Raw genomic sequence first — 15,546 nt, 5'->3', positions numbered from 1 at the left:
TGCCATCGTCGAAGCGGTGATGCTCGCAATACTGTCCTAGATCGGTTCACACGAAGAGGAGCTAGATACCAAGAGATACGCATATGTACAGTACAGATATCCATTAGTTGGCGAAACGATAAAACACGCGTAGAATGCCTCGAGGTCTCTGCTCGTGGAACGTCTTCCTTGTAGAATCGATTCGAGCGTAGGCGTCGTTGCGCATCAAAGTATCAGCGCGTGTTCTTTACGCGTGGAAGACGTTCTGCGGGCGGATGTGAGATTCGGGGGGGTTAAAGTGGATTGCTTGGTTAGGGGCGAAGAGCGTGAGTCAGATGGTCCAGTTTTCGAGAGTCTGCTACTTGATCTCTAGGAGAAGTTAGTTCGGTTGGTGTCATTTATTTGACAGACCTTTTACGGACATGATACGGTGTTAAGACGGATCTTATCCTAAGAGGGGGGTTGGTGGTCGATAATGAATCTTTATGTACACTTGGACGCGATGCTCGATAGGTTTCCACGACCGCGCCTGGATTCTTGGCCTGATTCGCGTATCGGGCAGCCAGCTGCGCTCGGCTGCAGGGAACGGAGAACGGAAAGTTATCGGGGACGTCGCGGCGCGTGGCGCGGACGCGATTACGCGGCTCCAAGAAGGCGCAGCCGAGATCGTGGAAAGTGGAGGCATTCTGGATCGTTGCTAGCGATGGGTGAACGATGGTGATGAGAGTCGCTAATGGCGGTAATGAGAGAGTACTATGGCGGTGTGATTACGTCCGGCGGTGTACACAGAGCTCGGAGATTAGCTGGACGTGTTACGTATATACGTGAATGGATAAATGGTGCGTATGAAGCAAGCAGTGCGATACCAACTAAGAGGGTACAAGCAGAGCAAATGCTGTCTACGTGGCAGCAATACTCGGTGGTGAGGCAAGCGGAGGAAGCGACAAGCCGCGACGAACATTGCTGACGGCGCTGGTCCCCGGACGTATCAATCCCGTCGGAGAGTATCGATCGCGGGAGAATACGTTTGAGATCGCGGCTTGTTGCTCGTCGCTTCTTTCGTACTTTGTATACTTTTGGTCGGCTGAAAGCTGTTCTTGATTTTTTTTTACCTTTTCCTTAAATGCACGTTGGAGGATGTCGACGAGGCGGGTGGGGGTGGGGGTGGAGCACCCCTTTCCCTGATTCTGACAATTGTTAGCATTTGTTAGTGCGATTGAGGTCACACACTCTAGTGCGTGGTTCTGTGTGTCTCTGTGTGTGTTGTGCGTGTGCGTGTACCTGTGTACGTATAATTACCTCATCCCCTTTCTCTATCTTTCACTTTCGTCCCCTTTCCTCGAATTTCTCTCGAAACGAGCGTCAAGTGTGGTGTCGGTGCGGGTGTGACTGTGACGGTCGCGTGTATGCTTGCGCGAACCTGTTTTTATTTTTATTTCTCATCGCGATTGTCCACGTGATTGTTAGGTAATTAGCGCGCGCGTCCATTCCATTTCTGCGGGCTAAACGCGTTTAAGCTGATTGTCCGTTTCGATTCTCCTGCGTTTCCCTCGATACAGCAAAATCATTCGAGAATCCGCCCCGTCGCCTCGAAAGAGCGCGGGCAAACTATTTAGCCTCCCCTATCCGCGGTCACCGCGGATCTCATTTTTCCTGCAATGGTGTGTCGCGACGTTAACGTTACGTACGATTCAACTACGATCGACTTTCCGAATTTTCCTCCTAGAATCTAGAAGGTAGAAGTATGCGCGCGGCGATGTAGATCGTCGCGATCGATTCTGCTTGCCGTGGAGACACGGCCATTCACGGGCTTTGTCTGTACGGTGGTTTTCCGATTTCCCATTGAGGCTCGAGTAGAAAAATACTATTCTAAATCTGGTCGAACGGTCGCTCGCAAGATTATTAAATGCTAATAAGTCTTTGCAGGTTTGTTGCCGTAAAGTCGATGACGTCAATAAATACTATGTATATATCCGCTTCTTCAATAATAGCAATATTCATAATAATATATTTACGTATACTCGTGCAAGATGTATATTTATATATATATATATATATTATATATATATTACGTATATCAAGAATTAGAAAAACATCTGAAAGACTATAACTGCATTCTCGCGTACAACACGTCTCGCGGATAAAATCCTCCATCTCCCTAAGCTCCGAGCTTAAGTCTTCTCTCTCTCTATATTGCTATTCGTTGGTTCGATTCGTCCTCTATAAATTCTCATTATCTCTACGAAAAAACTGGAGGGTATATCTCATATACATCCATATAAATGCTCTCTTAAAATTTTCCATTTAAATCCCTCTAACTAGAACCATAAATATTCTCTATACGACTTCCACGTGGCAGCTAAGACCGATAAAATCTACCGCGCCTGGTGCTCGTAAGAACATCGCGATAAAAATTTCTCTGCTGTTTCGATAAGTATATAATACCTATATACTTAAATACATATGTATACGTATGCCTACCTATATACGTATCTTTCATCACGATAATCGATCGATATACATAACTGGAAATCGAGAAAATCTGTCATCTACAACGGCTAATCCTCTACCATTTAACATTTAACGCGTGGCTACACCTAATTCGCGTCCCCCAACGAAATTGACTGACCATTTAAATTTCACCTAACGCGATCGCGATCCTCTACGGTCTATAGACCCTATAGAAATGCGCGCAAACGGCCTCCGTCGCGATCTTCCGTCCGCGAGGAAAGCGTCCTTGCGGAAATTTCGTCGCTACTCCATGGGGATCCGTGGCGACGTGTCCGCGGCGAATGATGGAGAAAAACCCCAGTGATTCGTTCGAACCTGTTGATCCAGTCCGTCGACAGATCGGGACGCAGCCAAGTTCCATCTCGTCTCGTGGGAAAATGGCAGGCGTGTCCCCGCGTGTGGTCTTCTTTATTACGAGTAGAACGAACGGGGAAAGACTTCTCGCGGCTCCGCGAGCATTCAGTCGCGTGTCTCTGGTGTTGCTTGGATCGCGACTGTACGAGGGAAAGCCAAACTGGGGCATGCACGTACTTTGCAACCCCTGCGCGGCGAAGGAAGACTATGTCAAGTGCGCGAGGTAGAGAATCGGTGAAAGGAGCCGAGAAATCAGCGGATGGTTGGGCGAGGTGGATCGAACTCAACTCGATGGGAATGACGTGAAACGCGAAGGTAGCTTAGCGGTGGCTTCGCTCCCCTTTCTGACTTTCCCTCGTGAGATGACCGGGCAAGAAGCGCTCGCCTCGCTAACGGAAGAAGACCGATCGTTCTCGGTGTTAACCAAAGTGCGTGAACGGGACCCAGTTGGGGTAGGTAAGCGGTGGTTGCTGTGGCAATGCGTGTGTCGCTGCGTGTGTGTGATAGTGTAAGCTACGGCCGGCTCCTGGTGGCATTACTGGAACGGCAATCGTCGACTGGGCTTGATGGGCCTGATGGGCCTGATGGGCCTGATGGGCCTGATGGCTTACTACGTCTACGAACGGGCCGGTGGCCGCGGCTGGAATCGCAGTGGCCGCTACCGCGACCTGAGCGACCTGAGCGGCCTGTGCGACCTGTGCGGCTGCCGCCGCGTGGCTTGTGACATAGTATGGATTGTGTGCAGGTGGCCTCACGCTGTTGTTGTTGTTGGTGGTGGTGGTGGTGGTGGTGATGGAGAGGTGGTGGTAGAGATGGTAGTTGTCGCAGTTGCGTTCGGTTGCAGTCGGGTACCAAAGACACCACAAAACCAAAACCACAAAGAATTAGCCCAGAAAAAAGGGACATCGTCAACGGGAGAAACTGAAATTCTTTTCAAGGAGGGGCAGGAGGGAGCAGCGAGTGATGGGAAAGGAACAGCGACGCCGCACCGTCCGTTCCGTTTCACCGAAAACGCGCTTTCACCGATCCACGGTTGACGTTGCGGTGAAACAGTACGGGGCGGTGCGCGCCGCGGCGGCCCGTGTGAAATCCAACGATAATCGATTGGTCCCGTGACGCGACCGATCGATTCATTCCGAGGCGGACTCCCGTTACGATCGTTTTTCTTCGCCGGGGCAGAGAAAAAAGGAGAAGTTTTTCCCGTGGCCCGCCGCCGCTCGTCGTAACACAGACGTCTTTCCTCCGTATTCTTCATTAAACGATCTGCCGGCGATAAAGTGGAACGGGACGTCCGACTATCCGAGTATCGTTTGATCTCGCCTTTGTTCGCCTTTTTTTGTGTTTCGCGGGTAGGAATAAGTGATGGCAAGAGGACGGGGAGAGGGCTGGGAGTCGGAGGATTACAGAAACGATAAGCGCTAAAGCGATAAAAGCTCTCTGAAAGCCACCGCAGTACGATGCGCACTTTTCGTCGTTCTCTTGAAACGCGAGCGAAAAAATTATCCCGCGAGACTGATCGCGTAGAGAGACTTTCGTCCATAAATTAATTTTCCTCCCCAGCAAGTAGACGGAACAGAGACGACGGTTAGCGTGCAGCGGATCTTTTTTTTTCCGGCGTTCCAAAGCGAGTTAAGTCGTTTTAAAGCCACTTGTTATCGTTGCGAACATTCCGCCGGCTCTTTTTCCGCGTCGCGTCACGGATCCAACGAAAATATGTGCTAGAAACAAGAAAAATCCAACAGAAAGTTTTGGCCACTCGGATCTGCTGCTCGTTACTCGCACGGCATCGCGCGTTCCTTCGGCCCTAGCGCCGTTGAATTTCAAAGAGAACGATAAGCGAGGAAGCGGAGGCGCTGTACAAATCAATTTTGACGACTCTGAGCTACGGGAGACGTGAGTATCTTATGAAAAAGCGATAAAAAAAAAATAGACAAATAAAATAAATAAAAAAAAAAATCAGAAAACAATGAGCAGCTTCGAAAGAAAATGTTAAAATGGTGAAAAGAATCAGTCCAGTATTAGATATGCCCGGTTCCAGTAATGCCAATCAGGTGGAGGTACTTTCACGACGCCTCGAGCGCAGACGTGCACACGAATCCTCTCTCTTTCTCTTCTTCTTATCGAGTGGGCACACACACGTCGAGATTATATCCCTGGACGGTCAAATATTCGTCGTTTATGCGTGACAGACCTATTTACGAATATGAGCAACAACATCAAAGCCCAAGTCTAACAGCGTACGTGGAGAGCGCAGAGCGTGTGAGCTTTTTAGTAATCAGCGAGAGAACGGAAAAAACACTTTGGCTGTCGAGAGAAATTAATTTATGGACACGAAGTGTGATTCGCGTGGCATGCGGCATGATTCGTGTTAAGAGATGATAGACGAACGATTCTGCTTGGAGGGTCGGTCGATCTTAGGCGGATGGCGGATCTTCTGACCGTCCACGCGCATCGAATCGTTCGTGCGATGAAGGCAACGACGTATCGCATTGGCTTTTCCACTGTTCCTGCCACGTTTGTCCGAACGGAAACATTCCCAGCGAAACTTGGCCTGCGAGTGAGTCCCGACAGAGCGAAGAACACGCGGCCGCGGACATTTCGTAGCGCGCGCGATAGAGATACGCGAAGGCGCGGGTAGAGTCTCGCGCGAGCAAGGATAGAGACGTTTACCTGTTCTGGGCGATTTTCCTCAGCGTCTCCGGGCTTCGTATAAGCTTGTCCAAGGTCTGGGTGAGATTGGCGAAGGTGGGACGATGGGTCCGCTCCTTCTGCCAGCAGTCGAGCATCAGCTGGTAGATCGCCTCCGGGCAGTCCATCGGCGCTGGAAGCCTGTATCCTTTCTCGATCGACTTGATCACGTCCTGATTAGACCAGTTCCAGTACGGCCTCTCGCCGTAGGACATCACCTCCCAGCAGACGATGCCCATGCTCCACACATCCGAGGCGCTGGTGAACTTTCGGAACGCTATCGCTTCCGGAGCTGTCCATCGCACCGGGATCTTTCCACCCTTTTGGCAGGCGTAAACAGGCTTTCAAGATTCGAACGTTAGCAGCGTCTCGTGACATACCGAGGCAGGACGAACGAGAGAATGGTATACCAGAGGTGGAGTGCTTACCCTGGTCGTGTACGCTCCTTCCGTGGCGCTCTCGATCTCCCTGCTCAATCCAAAGTCGGCGATCTTGCAAACGAGGGCAGCGTTCACCAGCACGTTCCTCGCCGCGAGGTCGCGGTGCACGTAGTTCATCTCGGCGAGATACTGCATACCGCTCGCGATCCCTCGCAGCATGCCCACCAGCTGCAGCACCTGGAACTTGCCGTCGTTCGCGCGCAGGAAAGTGTCCAGGCTGCCGTTCTCCATGAACTCCGTGATGATCATCACCGGGTTGCTCTTGGTCACGACACCTTGCAGGAATATCACGTTCGGGTGCTCGAACTGACCCATGATCGAGGCCTCGGTGAGGAAGTCGTTGCGAGCCTTGTCCGCGGAGCCTGGCTTCAAGGTCTTGATGGCCACGTCGATCTCCGTTCGACCGTCCGGCGGCAGCTTTAATTTCCCTCGACAAACGTCGCCGAACTCGCCGCCACCTGTTCAAGCGGAAGCATAAGCGACCGTAGCGGGGGATGAGTTCTAGATGGAGGGACGCGTTGACGCGGAGAACGAGAAGGAAAGGTCTGGGTTATTCGCGTACCTATGATGGCTTCTATCGTGATGTATCCCGCGTCGATCTCGCGAGCGAATTCCCTGACGGCCTGATTCGGGTCCTCGTAGGTGTGAGGATCGACGTAACTCCTCGCACCTGCGCCACCAGCACCTCCGGCACCTGCGGCGGCGACCCCCACTGCAGGTGTGAACAGCGGCGTGGTCACTGCAACGTCACCAAAACAGAGTTCATTATATTAACACGAGGGTCGGTGTGTTAAATTTTGACGGAATCTCGGAGCGTGAGAGAAACAAACGCTCCGCGCCTGTCAACCGTTTCATCCCGTGAAAACACTCACACACCCTTCCTCTTTATTAAAACGAGTCTCGATACGTTCAATAATGTAAAACAGAATAAGAGAAGCTGTTACGCAAGTGAAGATCTATCTAGAGCTCTCTAACAGACCCGTCTCCGAGTCTCGCTTCTATTCAGAATTCTCTAGCTCTAGCGCGTGACAAGTAAACGTATCGTTGATTCCGCTATCGTAGAGATCGCTCGGGACCAATCGAGCAATAAAACGAAACGAAACGAAAACAGAAATTAGAACGAAAAGATTGTCTAACTGCACTATGTGTAAAAAAAAAATATATGTAATAATAGACAAAATGGTCGCGCACAACCAATTTCCATGCCAGCGTAGAAATTCTCGCATGCCTAATACGCCAAATGATCTCAATTACGATGCATCAGATTGAATGACATTAGTCGTATAGTACGGAGTGCAGAGGATGCTTCGGTCGAATCGAATTACTTGGTCGTCGCCCGTTAATCCACGTCCGCGAATGTATCTGCGGCCGCTCGGCTGGGTCTCTACGAGCCCGATTAATTCGAGTTCCACCGAAGCATCCAGTATTTCCCGCACGTCGACGCATCCGAACGTGTACTAGACGACCGACGATCGTCGGAAAGATCGGTGATCTGGCTGAAAAAGAGAACGATGCAAGAGAACACGGAGAACACGATGCAAACAACAACGTGACAGAGAGAAAAATAAGAAAGGAACGGCATGCTTTCTTTTCGTGCTTCTCGTCTACGTAACATCTAACAGACGGTCGAGAGAAAGATAGAGAAAGAGAGAGAGATAGATAGATAGAGAGAGAGAGAGAGAGAGAGAGAGAGAGAGAAAAAGAGAAGATCGGATCAAGGAACGAACGAAAAAGTAAGAAAAGGGCGAGAGCGTGTTGTGTCTGAGTTCGAACGAGTGTTGTAGAGTGTCGTTCCGTTGATCGAGAGAGAGTGTCGTTTGTGTCGGCGCATTTCCTCCGAACTGGACCGAACTGGCAATTTTGAACGAGCTTTCTTTTTTTTCTTGTTTGTTTAGTGGGACTGACTAAGGACTTACGCGAGGACTTGCTCTTGTTGTTGGTGTGGGTTGTCACAATCGGTGAACTGTCCATTTTGCAGTGCACTGTGAACAACACAACAACCAACACGCTAATTCACAAACAGCAAACAAAAAGAAGCGGTGGGTGTTCGATGATGAGCTTAATGACGCGAAGCGAAAGGAGACAGCGGATCGGAGAGCAGAGTAGAACAAGAACAGACAGAAGAAACATTATGTATCTGGCGCACGGCGTCGAGCAACCGGACGCTCTCCTCTAGCTCGAAGGAAACGCGTTCGATTTCCCCGTGGTTTCCTCGATCGTCGTGTCAGATTTCGTGTTCGATTTGCCGCGCACGGATGGAGCACCGAAAACGAAAACGAGAATAAAAGAGGACGGTACGCGCGGTAAATGAAACGAGTGCAGTGCCATAGAGAACACGCTAAGAACAATACGCATGCAGAATACAGAGAGCACGACACAAGGTATGCAAGCACGCGGCGCGGGCACGCACGTCTTTCGAGCAGATTGCTGCGCAAGGAAAGCACGGCTGGATACAGTCGCTCCGGGGGGAGAAGCGAATGGAAACGGAAGCTGTGCGTGCCCGCGCCTCGGAATCTGGAACGCGTTGAAAAAGATGCATGTACAGGGGGTGCAGAGATAACTACGCAAAACCGAGTTCCTAGAAAAAAAACTTGAGGTGTTGGAGAAGACTTACTGTAGGTCACAACTAGTCCTGTAGTAGCAGGCGATTGTGTACATTGTTTCATTGGGTTTTTTCATGGATTTTTCATGGAGGCAGGTTCGATAGATTAGGGGAATCGCACATGAAAAGAAAGAATCGAAAGAATTTGGTTAGAATAATGGCACTTAAGCTGCGGGCCGGATCGGATATGAATTTTGCTCGAATGCGATCGTCTCTCGTTTTTTACATGGCACGTATGTAATGTATGTAAGTGGCTGCTGCGGCCGAGTCGCATACACTTCGACAACTTTCTTTTCGCACATCTTTTTTCTCTAAACGAACCACTTTTCAGTAATCTTTCTTTCATCGAAGAGAGAAACTTATAAAAGTAGTGGGTGTTGAGCGACAAGACATTACCGTGGGGGGTGGTAAAGGGGGGGGGGGGGCGGGTGTTACTGTATACATGAGAGGGGGGGTTGGGGGCTGGGGTCGATACTTGCTGGGTCTAACGGGGTTGGTGGTCCAAAAATATTAGTCACAAGACACGAGGGCGTAGTGAGACAACTATGAAAGTGACAGGGGGTAGTAGCGATAATAAATTTATAAAGAAAAGAGTATCAAGCCTGTCGGCATCGGACAAACGTACCTTCGCCGTTCCTGTACTCCAGAGTGTCGCAGTCGCTCGGCTGTTTCTTGTTGCACTCGTCCGAGGCCCTGCTGCATCGAAATCACATCGCATCAATAGAATCAAATTAGCCTTAGAGATAATAGCGTGCAGCCACTCGCGCGATCTTCTCGGTCGCCGGTCCATTTGCACCCGAAAGTTTAGCGTCAAGATCAATTCGTTTACCTTCTGAGAATCAAGACGGTCATGATGATGATGATCACTAGGAGCACGACCACGGCCACGATAGCCCCGGCTATAATCCTCACTTGCATGTTGTCGTCCTCCCCGACGTAGTCTGTAACAGAGACGGACGTGCCCCATTGAATAGCCGAAAGCTCGATAGCTGAACCAGTGAGTTGGCCAGTCCCATTCGAACGTGGAGAATCTCACCTAGACCCATGGCGTGAGGTGTCTTTTTGTACACCACCGGCGTGTACTCGCCCCAACCGCGCGTGGTCTTCGCCCGCACTTGGATCGCGTAGTCCGTGGACGGTTTCAGGTCCTTGAACGTCACCGAGAGCTCGGTGGTCTGGATGACGGTCGCGTTGGTGGCGTCGTCGTATCGCGGATAGCACCTCACTGGAACAGTGCAAGGTAAAAAATCTCATTAGCCCCGCGTGGGAGGAGGACACACCGCGACGGAGGCGTCGAGGGTTCCACCTCACCTTCGTATCTCTCCACCAGATCGCTGTCTCCACCGATGTCGGTTACAGGGGCGTCCCAACTGATGCTGAGTTCGGAGCTCTTGACGCTCGTGATCCGGACGTTGCTCACCAGGCTGGGCACGCTGGCTTCGGTGGTGACGGTGATGTCCACGTACTCGGACTTGCCAGCCAGCGCCGACACTCCGTTCTCGGCGAACACTTGGAATCGATAGGTCGTCACCGCGTTCAGGCCCGTTATCGTGATCTTCGTGTCGTTGAAGACCTCCTGCTCAATGGAAATCAGACGATCGAGCTTTTAGAATCGAAAGAGAAACGGGAACGGGAGGATTAAGGGCAAGGGGAAGGGCGGGTGACAACGTCGACTTACGGTGTTCGGAATGTATTTGACGCCCATGCTACAGGCATCGCAGACCACCCTGTAAGTAGTGTCGGTCCTCCCGCCCAGCATGTGCGGCGCATTCCACGACAGAATCACGGTGGACTGGTCAACGAAATTCACCGTCAAATTCTGTGGCGCGGACGGTGGCTCTGCAAAGAGAAATCGTTTATGGCTGAGGTGTCCCGGTGGCGGGCCCACGGTTCGCCTATGGTAGCTAAAAGGAAGGAGCGTGCGCCACTCACGTGTACAGGGCATCTTCTTGGGGTCCTTCTCCGCTCTATAATAACCGGAGTTGCAGCGGCATTCCGTGAATCCGTAATCAGAGGACTTGCTGTGAGCCGGGCAGAGTTCGCAGCTCTGCGACCCTGCCTCGTGCTTGAATTTACCGATCGGGCACTCGGTGCATTCCTGCTTTTCGACGTCAGCTTGGTATCCCGGCTTGCAGTGGCATCCGCCGCTCGGAAGGTACCACTTTCCGTCCCCTTTGCAGAGGAAGGTGGGCTGCTCGATCACCATCGCGTTGGCCACGCAAGTGCCGATCGTTTGCTCGATCAGCGCGACCTCGCGACCAGTCGGCGTGGCCGGGAAGTGAGCAAAGTTGACGGAAATCTCCGGACAGCTGATGTAGTAGACCTTGATGGCAAGGATGGAGATGCAGGCGCCCTGGTCCCGGAACGCGAAGTAGACGCCCTTCTTCGTCACCGGGATCGACTTCACCTCCGTGTTTATCACCACCTCGGTGTTGGTGTTGAACCTCCCCTCGCCGGCGGCGATGCGCCCTGCGAATCAAACGGGTCGTTTCTTTTCCCGTCGAACGAACGGCATGGTCTCGCTAGAAAGTTTCCAGCGCGTTCGAAGGGAAGAGGCAGAGCGTTTGGCAAGCTTACCGATCAACTTGTAACTGTCGGTCTCCCATGGCGGCGGCTCCTTGGTGGCCGCGTCGAACTCGTAGTAAAGTAGACTGAAAGTTTCTTTGCAGCTGAGCGCGTTTCCGGGGAACAGCGAGCAGTCACGGGTCGTGAATTTGATTTCTATGTACATGCGGTTCGCCGGTCCCCTATCGATGAACGGCGTCCACAGCCAATTGTTCACGTTGTTGTACGCCACGTCGCAGACAACGTAGCTCCGCCAATTGATGCCCTTGTCGAAGTTGGTGAACGACTCTTCCAACCACTGCAATCAGCCGAGCACACGGGACCATCTTAATTTCGTGCGATTCGCTCGTTAGCCACGGAAACGCCGCGACGGGCTTTTTATCCGCGACCCCGCTTACCTACTCTAAGTGCCTAGTCGAACGCACGCGGGCTTCAAATCAACCGCGATAAGATAAACGCTGTTTAAATAACGCACGGCTCCGACGGGATCCCCTTTTGGGACCCCCACGCTGTTTGCGCTCGGATTACGCGAGATTCCACCCAGTCAGCATCTACGAAATCAGCTTTTCCCAAACTCCCAGCTTCTCCCCCTCGGGCCTTGTCGCGAGTTCCTCCGGAGGAGTCTTCCGCTCCACGCTTCAAGGTCTTCCTATTGATTCTACCTCCCAGCCGCGCCGCTTTCATGATATTTACAGAAACAACGAAGACGGATTACCGTCTCCGGATCTCCGAGTTGCAAAGAATCCCAGCCAGACGACAAAGAGGAGCCAAGCGTTCGGCGGAAAGATTTATTTCGGTGGAAAGGTGGACTGGATAGAGACGCTTCCCGATCTCCATCTGGCTGATCGCTAGACAACAAGGGGAAAGGAGCAAGGGAAAGGGGAAGAGGAAGGAGAGAGAGAAAGGAAGAGGGAGCGAGGCAGAAGGTCCAACGTCCTAAGTCCATGTCCGATCTGAGGAACCACTTGTCCGTCGACGTTGGACGCGGTATCCTCCCTCGGCAAATGACGAGGCGGAGAGGCCAGGTCGTCGACTTGCGACAAACAGACCGCAAGGAATTACCGGCGCGCGTTACCATTAGTTTTATTGCCCCCCTCGGCTTGGGCTCGTCCCGAGAGAGACCGCAAAAAGTTCCGACCGAGCAAGAAGGACCCGTCGTCGTCGTCATCGTCGTCGACGTCCACGTCCTCGTCCTGCTCGTCGACAGCTTCTCTCCTCCTCGCCTATCCTCTGTCTCTTTCGATACTCGCGGAGGACGGGCCTACGTAGGTAAGAGGGGGCAAAAAAAGGTGGATCGAGAGAACAGCAGGCTTCTTACCCAGAAGAAGATTTTCTTGCGGACGTGTTTCCGGCAGGGAGGCCGCAATAAATTCAGCCGTACGGTTACTCGGTAGCACAAAGAGATTATTACGGGGAAAGATGACGAGAGGACGAGCCGAGGAAAAAAAGTATATCGTCTCGGTACGTAGAGAGACCAAGGTCTCGTCAACGTCCAACGATCGGTAAAATCGAAGCGAATCGCGGTGACGTTAATTGGCGCGTTTAAGAATCGCGCCAGCCGATCGTAATTTATTTACGAAAGCAGGCTCCCAGCCACGGCTCTTCCCTCCTGTCGCGTCGGAGGAATCGTCGGGGGAAGAGGCGGACGGAGACTGGGAGTGCGGTAATATTGTAGCGCGCAAAGACTATTAGGGGAACGAAGAAAAGTCCTAGAGATGTTATTTCGACGCCTCCGCCGGAGCTTTATCGCCTGGGAAATTGCGTTACGACGGTAAATTCCACCCCTGCTCATTTCTCTCCTTCTCTTTTGCTTCGTTCTTTCGCCGGAGCCTTGCTAGCAGCCGCGAAGCGAAAAAAGACAGAGTACGCGCGTCGTTAATGCCGCGGAATTTAATTGGATCTCTCCGAGACGTCCTCCTTTAACGTGCCGCGTCAATTTTTCGGCAAGCCAGATTTCCCAGCGGCGCGACTCTCCCGTGAAATTACTCGTCAGTAGCAGAGAAGGAAAGAAAAGGCTGCGAGGGAATGGATATATCGATGTCCGAGAGTGCGAGAGATCGCTGCCGCGAAATACGCCGAGATTTTAAATAAAATTAATTACACCGATTAACCGGTTTCGCGTCCCGATTTCGTTGACGCGACGCATGCAAGATTAGTAGGAGCCTGGGTTGGCGATTTCGCTTTTTATCGCGAGAAATGCCAAATTCGCTGGATTTCGCGTTCCCTTCCCCAATTAGTCGCGATCAATCGATCGACGCAGCGCGACGCGACACGATGGGAATCCATTAGCGGCGTTGACTCGAGGATCCTGTTTTCGAAATCGGTCGGAATAATAAAACGTACGTCGCGGGGAATGGTCGCGTCACGAGTAAATTCGGTCGGAGCTGGGCCGCGAAAAAATATTTCCACCCGGGTTCCCATTGAGTTTCATTGCTCCGGGTGTAATAGCTGGGATGCCCAACCCCGCGGTGCCTCACCCTCCTTTATGGCCACGGAAAAAATATAGTTCTTTCGCGTCGATCGACGGTTATTAATTCGCTCGGAAATAATTATGTCGAGCACGAGCGTCCTCGACGGCTGTCGACGCTCGATGTTCCTCCGTCGATCGGCCCGGCGGCGCGGCATCCAATCGGCTCGGATTAATTCCCGGCGATTATCGATGGAAAAGCTGCGAGTTTCTGCGAAACGGGTAGCGGCGACGCGGTGAAAAAAGAAATTAGAAGAATACCACGAGGAACGTTGACCCGGGCTGATCGAAAGAAGCTCCGGTGATCAGGTGAAGAGGAGGAAAAAAGGCCACGTTCCGCATGGTTATCCCGTCCGCGATGGATTCCGCGGTCTTGTCCCGGGGAAACGATGAAATTTAGTCCCCGGCGAATAAAGTGCAACGCGTTACACGAACGGGGCATTAAGCTATCGATTCGTCAGGAACAGGAGCGTATCCCTGGCCGCAGCAGCGCGCAGACCAGTCTCGTCTGGCCGATCCGCTCGCCGTTTTCTATTTCCTCGCGGATCAGCCGCGCCAGTAAATAGATATGAACTGCTGCTTTCAAAATAAAGCCAATAAGCTCGGCGAGCGAGCGAGCGAGCGACTCGTACCACGAGTTGTCGGAAAGGGGACGACGGATAAACGAGGAGGGCAAGGAGCAGTAGAAGTAGAAGACGCCGAAGGAGAAGCTCGTGTGCTCCGTCTCTTTTTTCCTTGCCTATCCCGCGGCCACGTAGCTCCGGAGATACGGAACGGCCTCTCTCTCACCCTCGGCTTGCCGTAATATTGCCACCATAATCGCAATTCCGATGGTGTAGCCCCGTCCGTGAAGGGCGGAGGGTGGAGAATGGAGGGACTCGGTGGGAAGACTTAGGGGGTTACGTGGGGTGGACGAACTTTCAGTCTAGCGGAGGGTTCGCGGATCTTAATATATATTGAGCTCTCGTGCCCGGCCACCCCTCGCCCTTGGGGTTAGCTGCAACGGGGCGCACGTAGTCTCATCCTCGGGCTAGCTGCTATACGTGCATCACGTTCTACCGGCTGTTTCACAGGAACGCGCGCGCCGCTGCGCGATTGGCGGAATCGCGAAAGTTAAATTAACTCCGGGGCAAGTTGCGCGAGACGGGATTCGATCGACCGCCGCGCCTCCTTCGACTTGGCGGGATCGTTTTTTTGCGGACAAGTCGACGACTCTCGGGCCACTTTGCAGTCGATATTACTTACGGCGATAATCTTTATACAGGCTTTCCGTGTTTACACGGGACCATCTCGCGATCGCGTAATTGAGCGTTTCTGGTCCCGCGACCGGTCTCGTCAGCCTCTGCTATCTGTTAGATAACTAAATCCGCAGGATAGTTGTAGCCAGCGCTACATCTCCCTGGAGAAGAATCTCTTCCTCCCGTGAAATCGTAGAAGACGGGGCAGCTGATAAAGTTTTACGAGGCAGCCTGCGCGAGCTTTATTTCAGGACATTCGGTGGATTAGCTCGCAGATCCTGCGGATAGCTGGGTGACGGAGTGGAAGAGGGAGGCGAAACGTCTCTTTTGAAGAAGACGGTAGGACGCTAGAAGGTTCGGCGCGTAGATGAAGGGGGCGCACGAACAAGTGCACATATGTGTGTCCGAAACTCCCAACGAGCTGGCCACCCCTCGGACGATATCAGGGTGGTTACGCCGCGTGCCAATCGCAAACTTGTTGTAGCCGTTTTATTCGGCACCCTCGGGCTCGTACAGCGACGCCTCGAATGGGGAAAGTGGAAAAGTGGGCAGGAACGCCATTTAAGGAGCATTTCCATCGGGTCTGGGGCGTTAACCGAGATTTTTCTCCCGGCGGGTGGGTATACGGTGGCGTGTACTTGGAAAGGGAGGAAACATCAGGGCGAGAGAAGGGACGAGGAACGCGATCCGGTGAGAATTTAT

At 52.3% G+C, this 15,546-nt stretch overlaps 1 protein-coding gene across 4 annotated transcripts in view; it reads right to left on the bottom strand.

The window, feature by feature from the left end:
• The window catches only part of Eph (Eph receptor tyrosine kinase), a 96,813-nt gene that overhangs the window by 5,024 nt on the left and 76,243 nt on the right, over positions 1-15,546 (bottom strand). The window contains exons 5-17 of one of the 4 annotated variants that reach the window (XM_076824316.1): positions 11,152-11,437; positions 10,507-11,043; positions 10,253-10,413; positions 9,886-10,150; positions 9,611-9,799; positions 9,404-9,515; positions 9,200-9,270; positions 8,587-8,604; positions 7,889-7,954; positions 6,535-6,711; positions 5,961-6,430; positions 5,515-5,852; positions 1,725-3,600 (exon numbers count right to left, since the gene is read on the bottom strand). In XM_076824316.1, the coding sequence (XP_076680431.1) occupies positions 3,264-3,600; positions 5,515-5,852; positions 5,961-6,430; positions 6,535-6,711; positions 7,889-7,954; positions 8,587-8,604; positions 9,200-9,270; positions 9,404-9,515; positions 9,611-9,799; positions 9,886-10,150; positions 10,253-10,413; positions 10,507-11,043; positions 11,152-11,437 (3,027 nt within the window). In that variant the 3' untranslated portion in view covers positions 1,725-3,263. Of the gene's footprint in view, positions 1-1,724; positions 3,601-5,514; positions 5,874-5,960; positions 6,431-6,534; positions 6,712-7,888; positions 7,955-8,586; positions 8,605-9,199; positions 9,271-9,403; positions 9,516-9,610; positions 9,800-9,885; positions 10,151-10,252; positions 10,414-10,506; positions 11,044-11,151; positions 11,438-15,546 lie in introns of those variants that run through there. The other 3 variants (XM_076824317.1, XM_076824318.1, XM_076824319.1) reach the window with 3 other exon arrangements.

Source organism: Andrena cerasifolii, chromosome 12 (genome assembly GCF_050908995.1).
Source record: "Andrena cerasifolii isolate SP2316 chromosome 12, iyAndCera1_principal, whole genome shotgun sequence".
Classification (NCBI taxonomy): Eukaryota; Metazoa; Arthropoda; class Insecta; order Hymenoptera; family Andrenidae; genus Andrena; species Andrena cerasifolii.
This window is presented reverse-complemented; position numbering and strand designations above follow the sequence as displayed.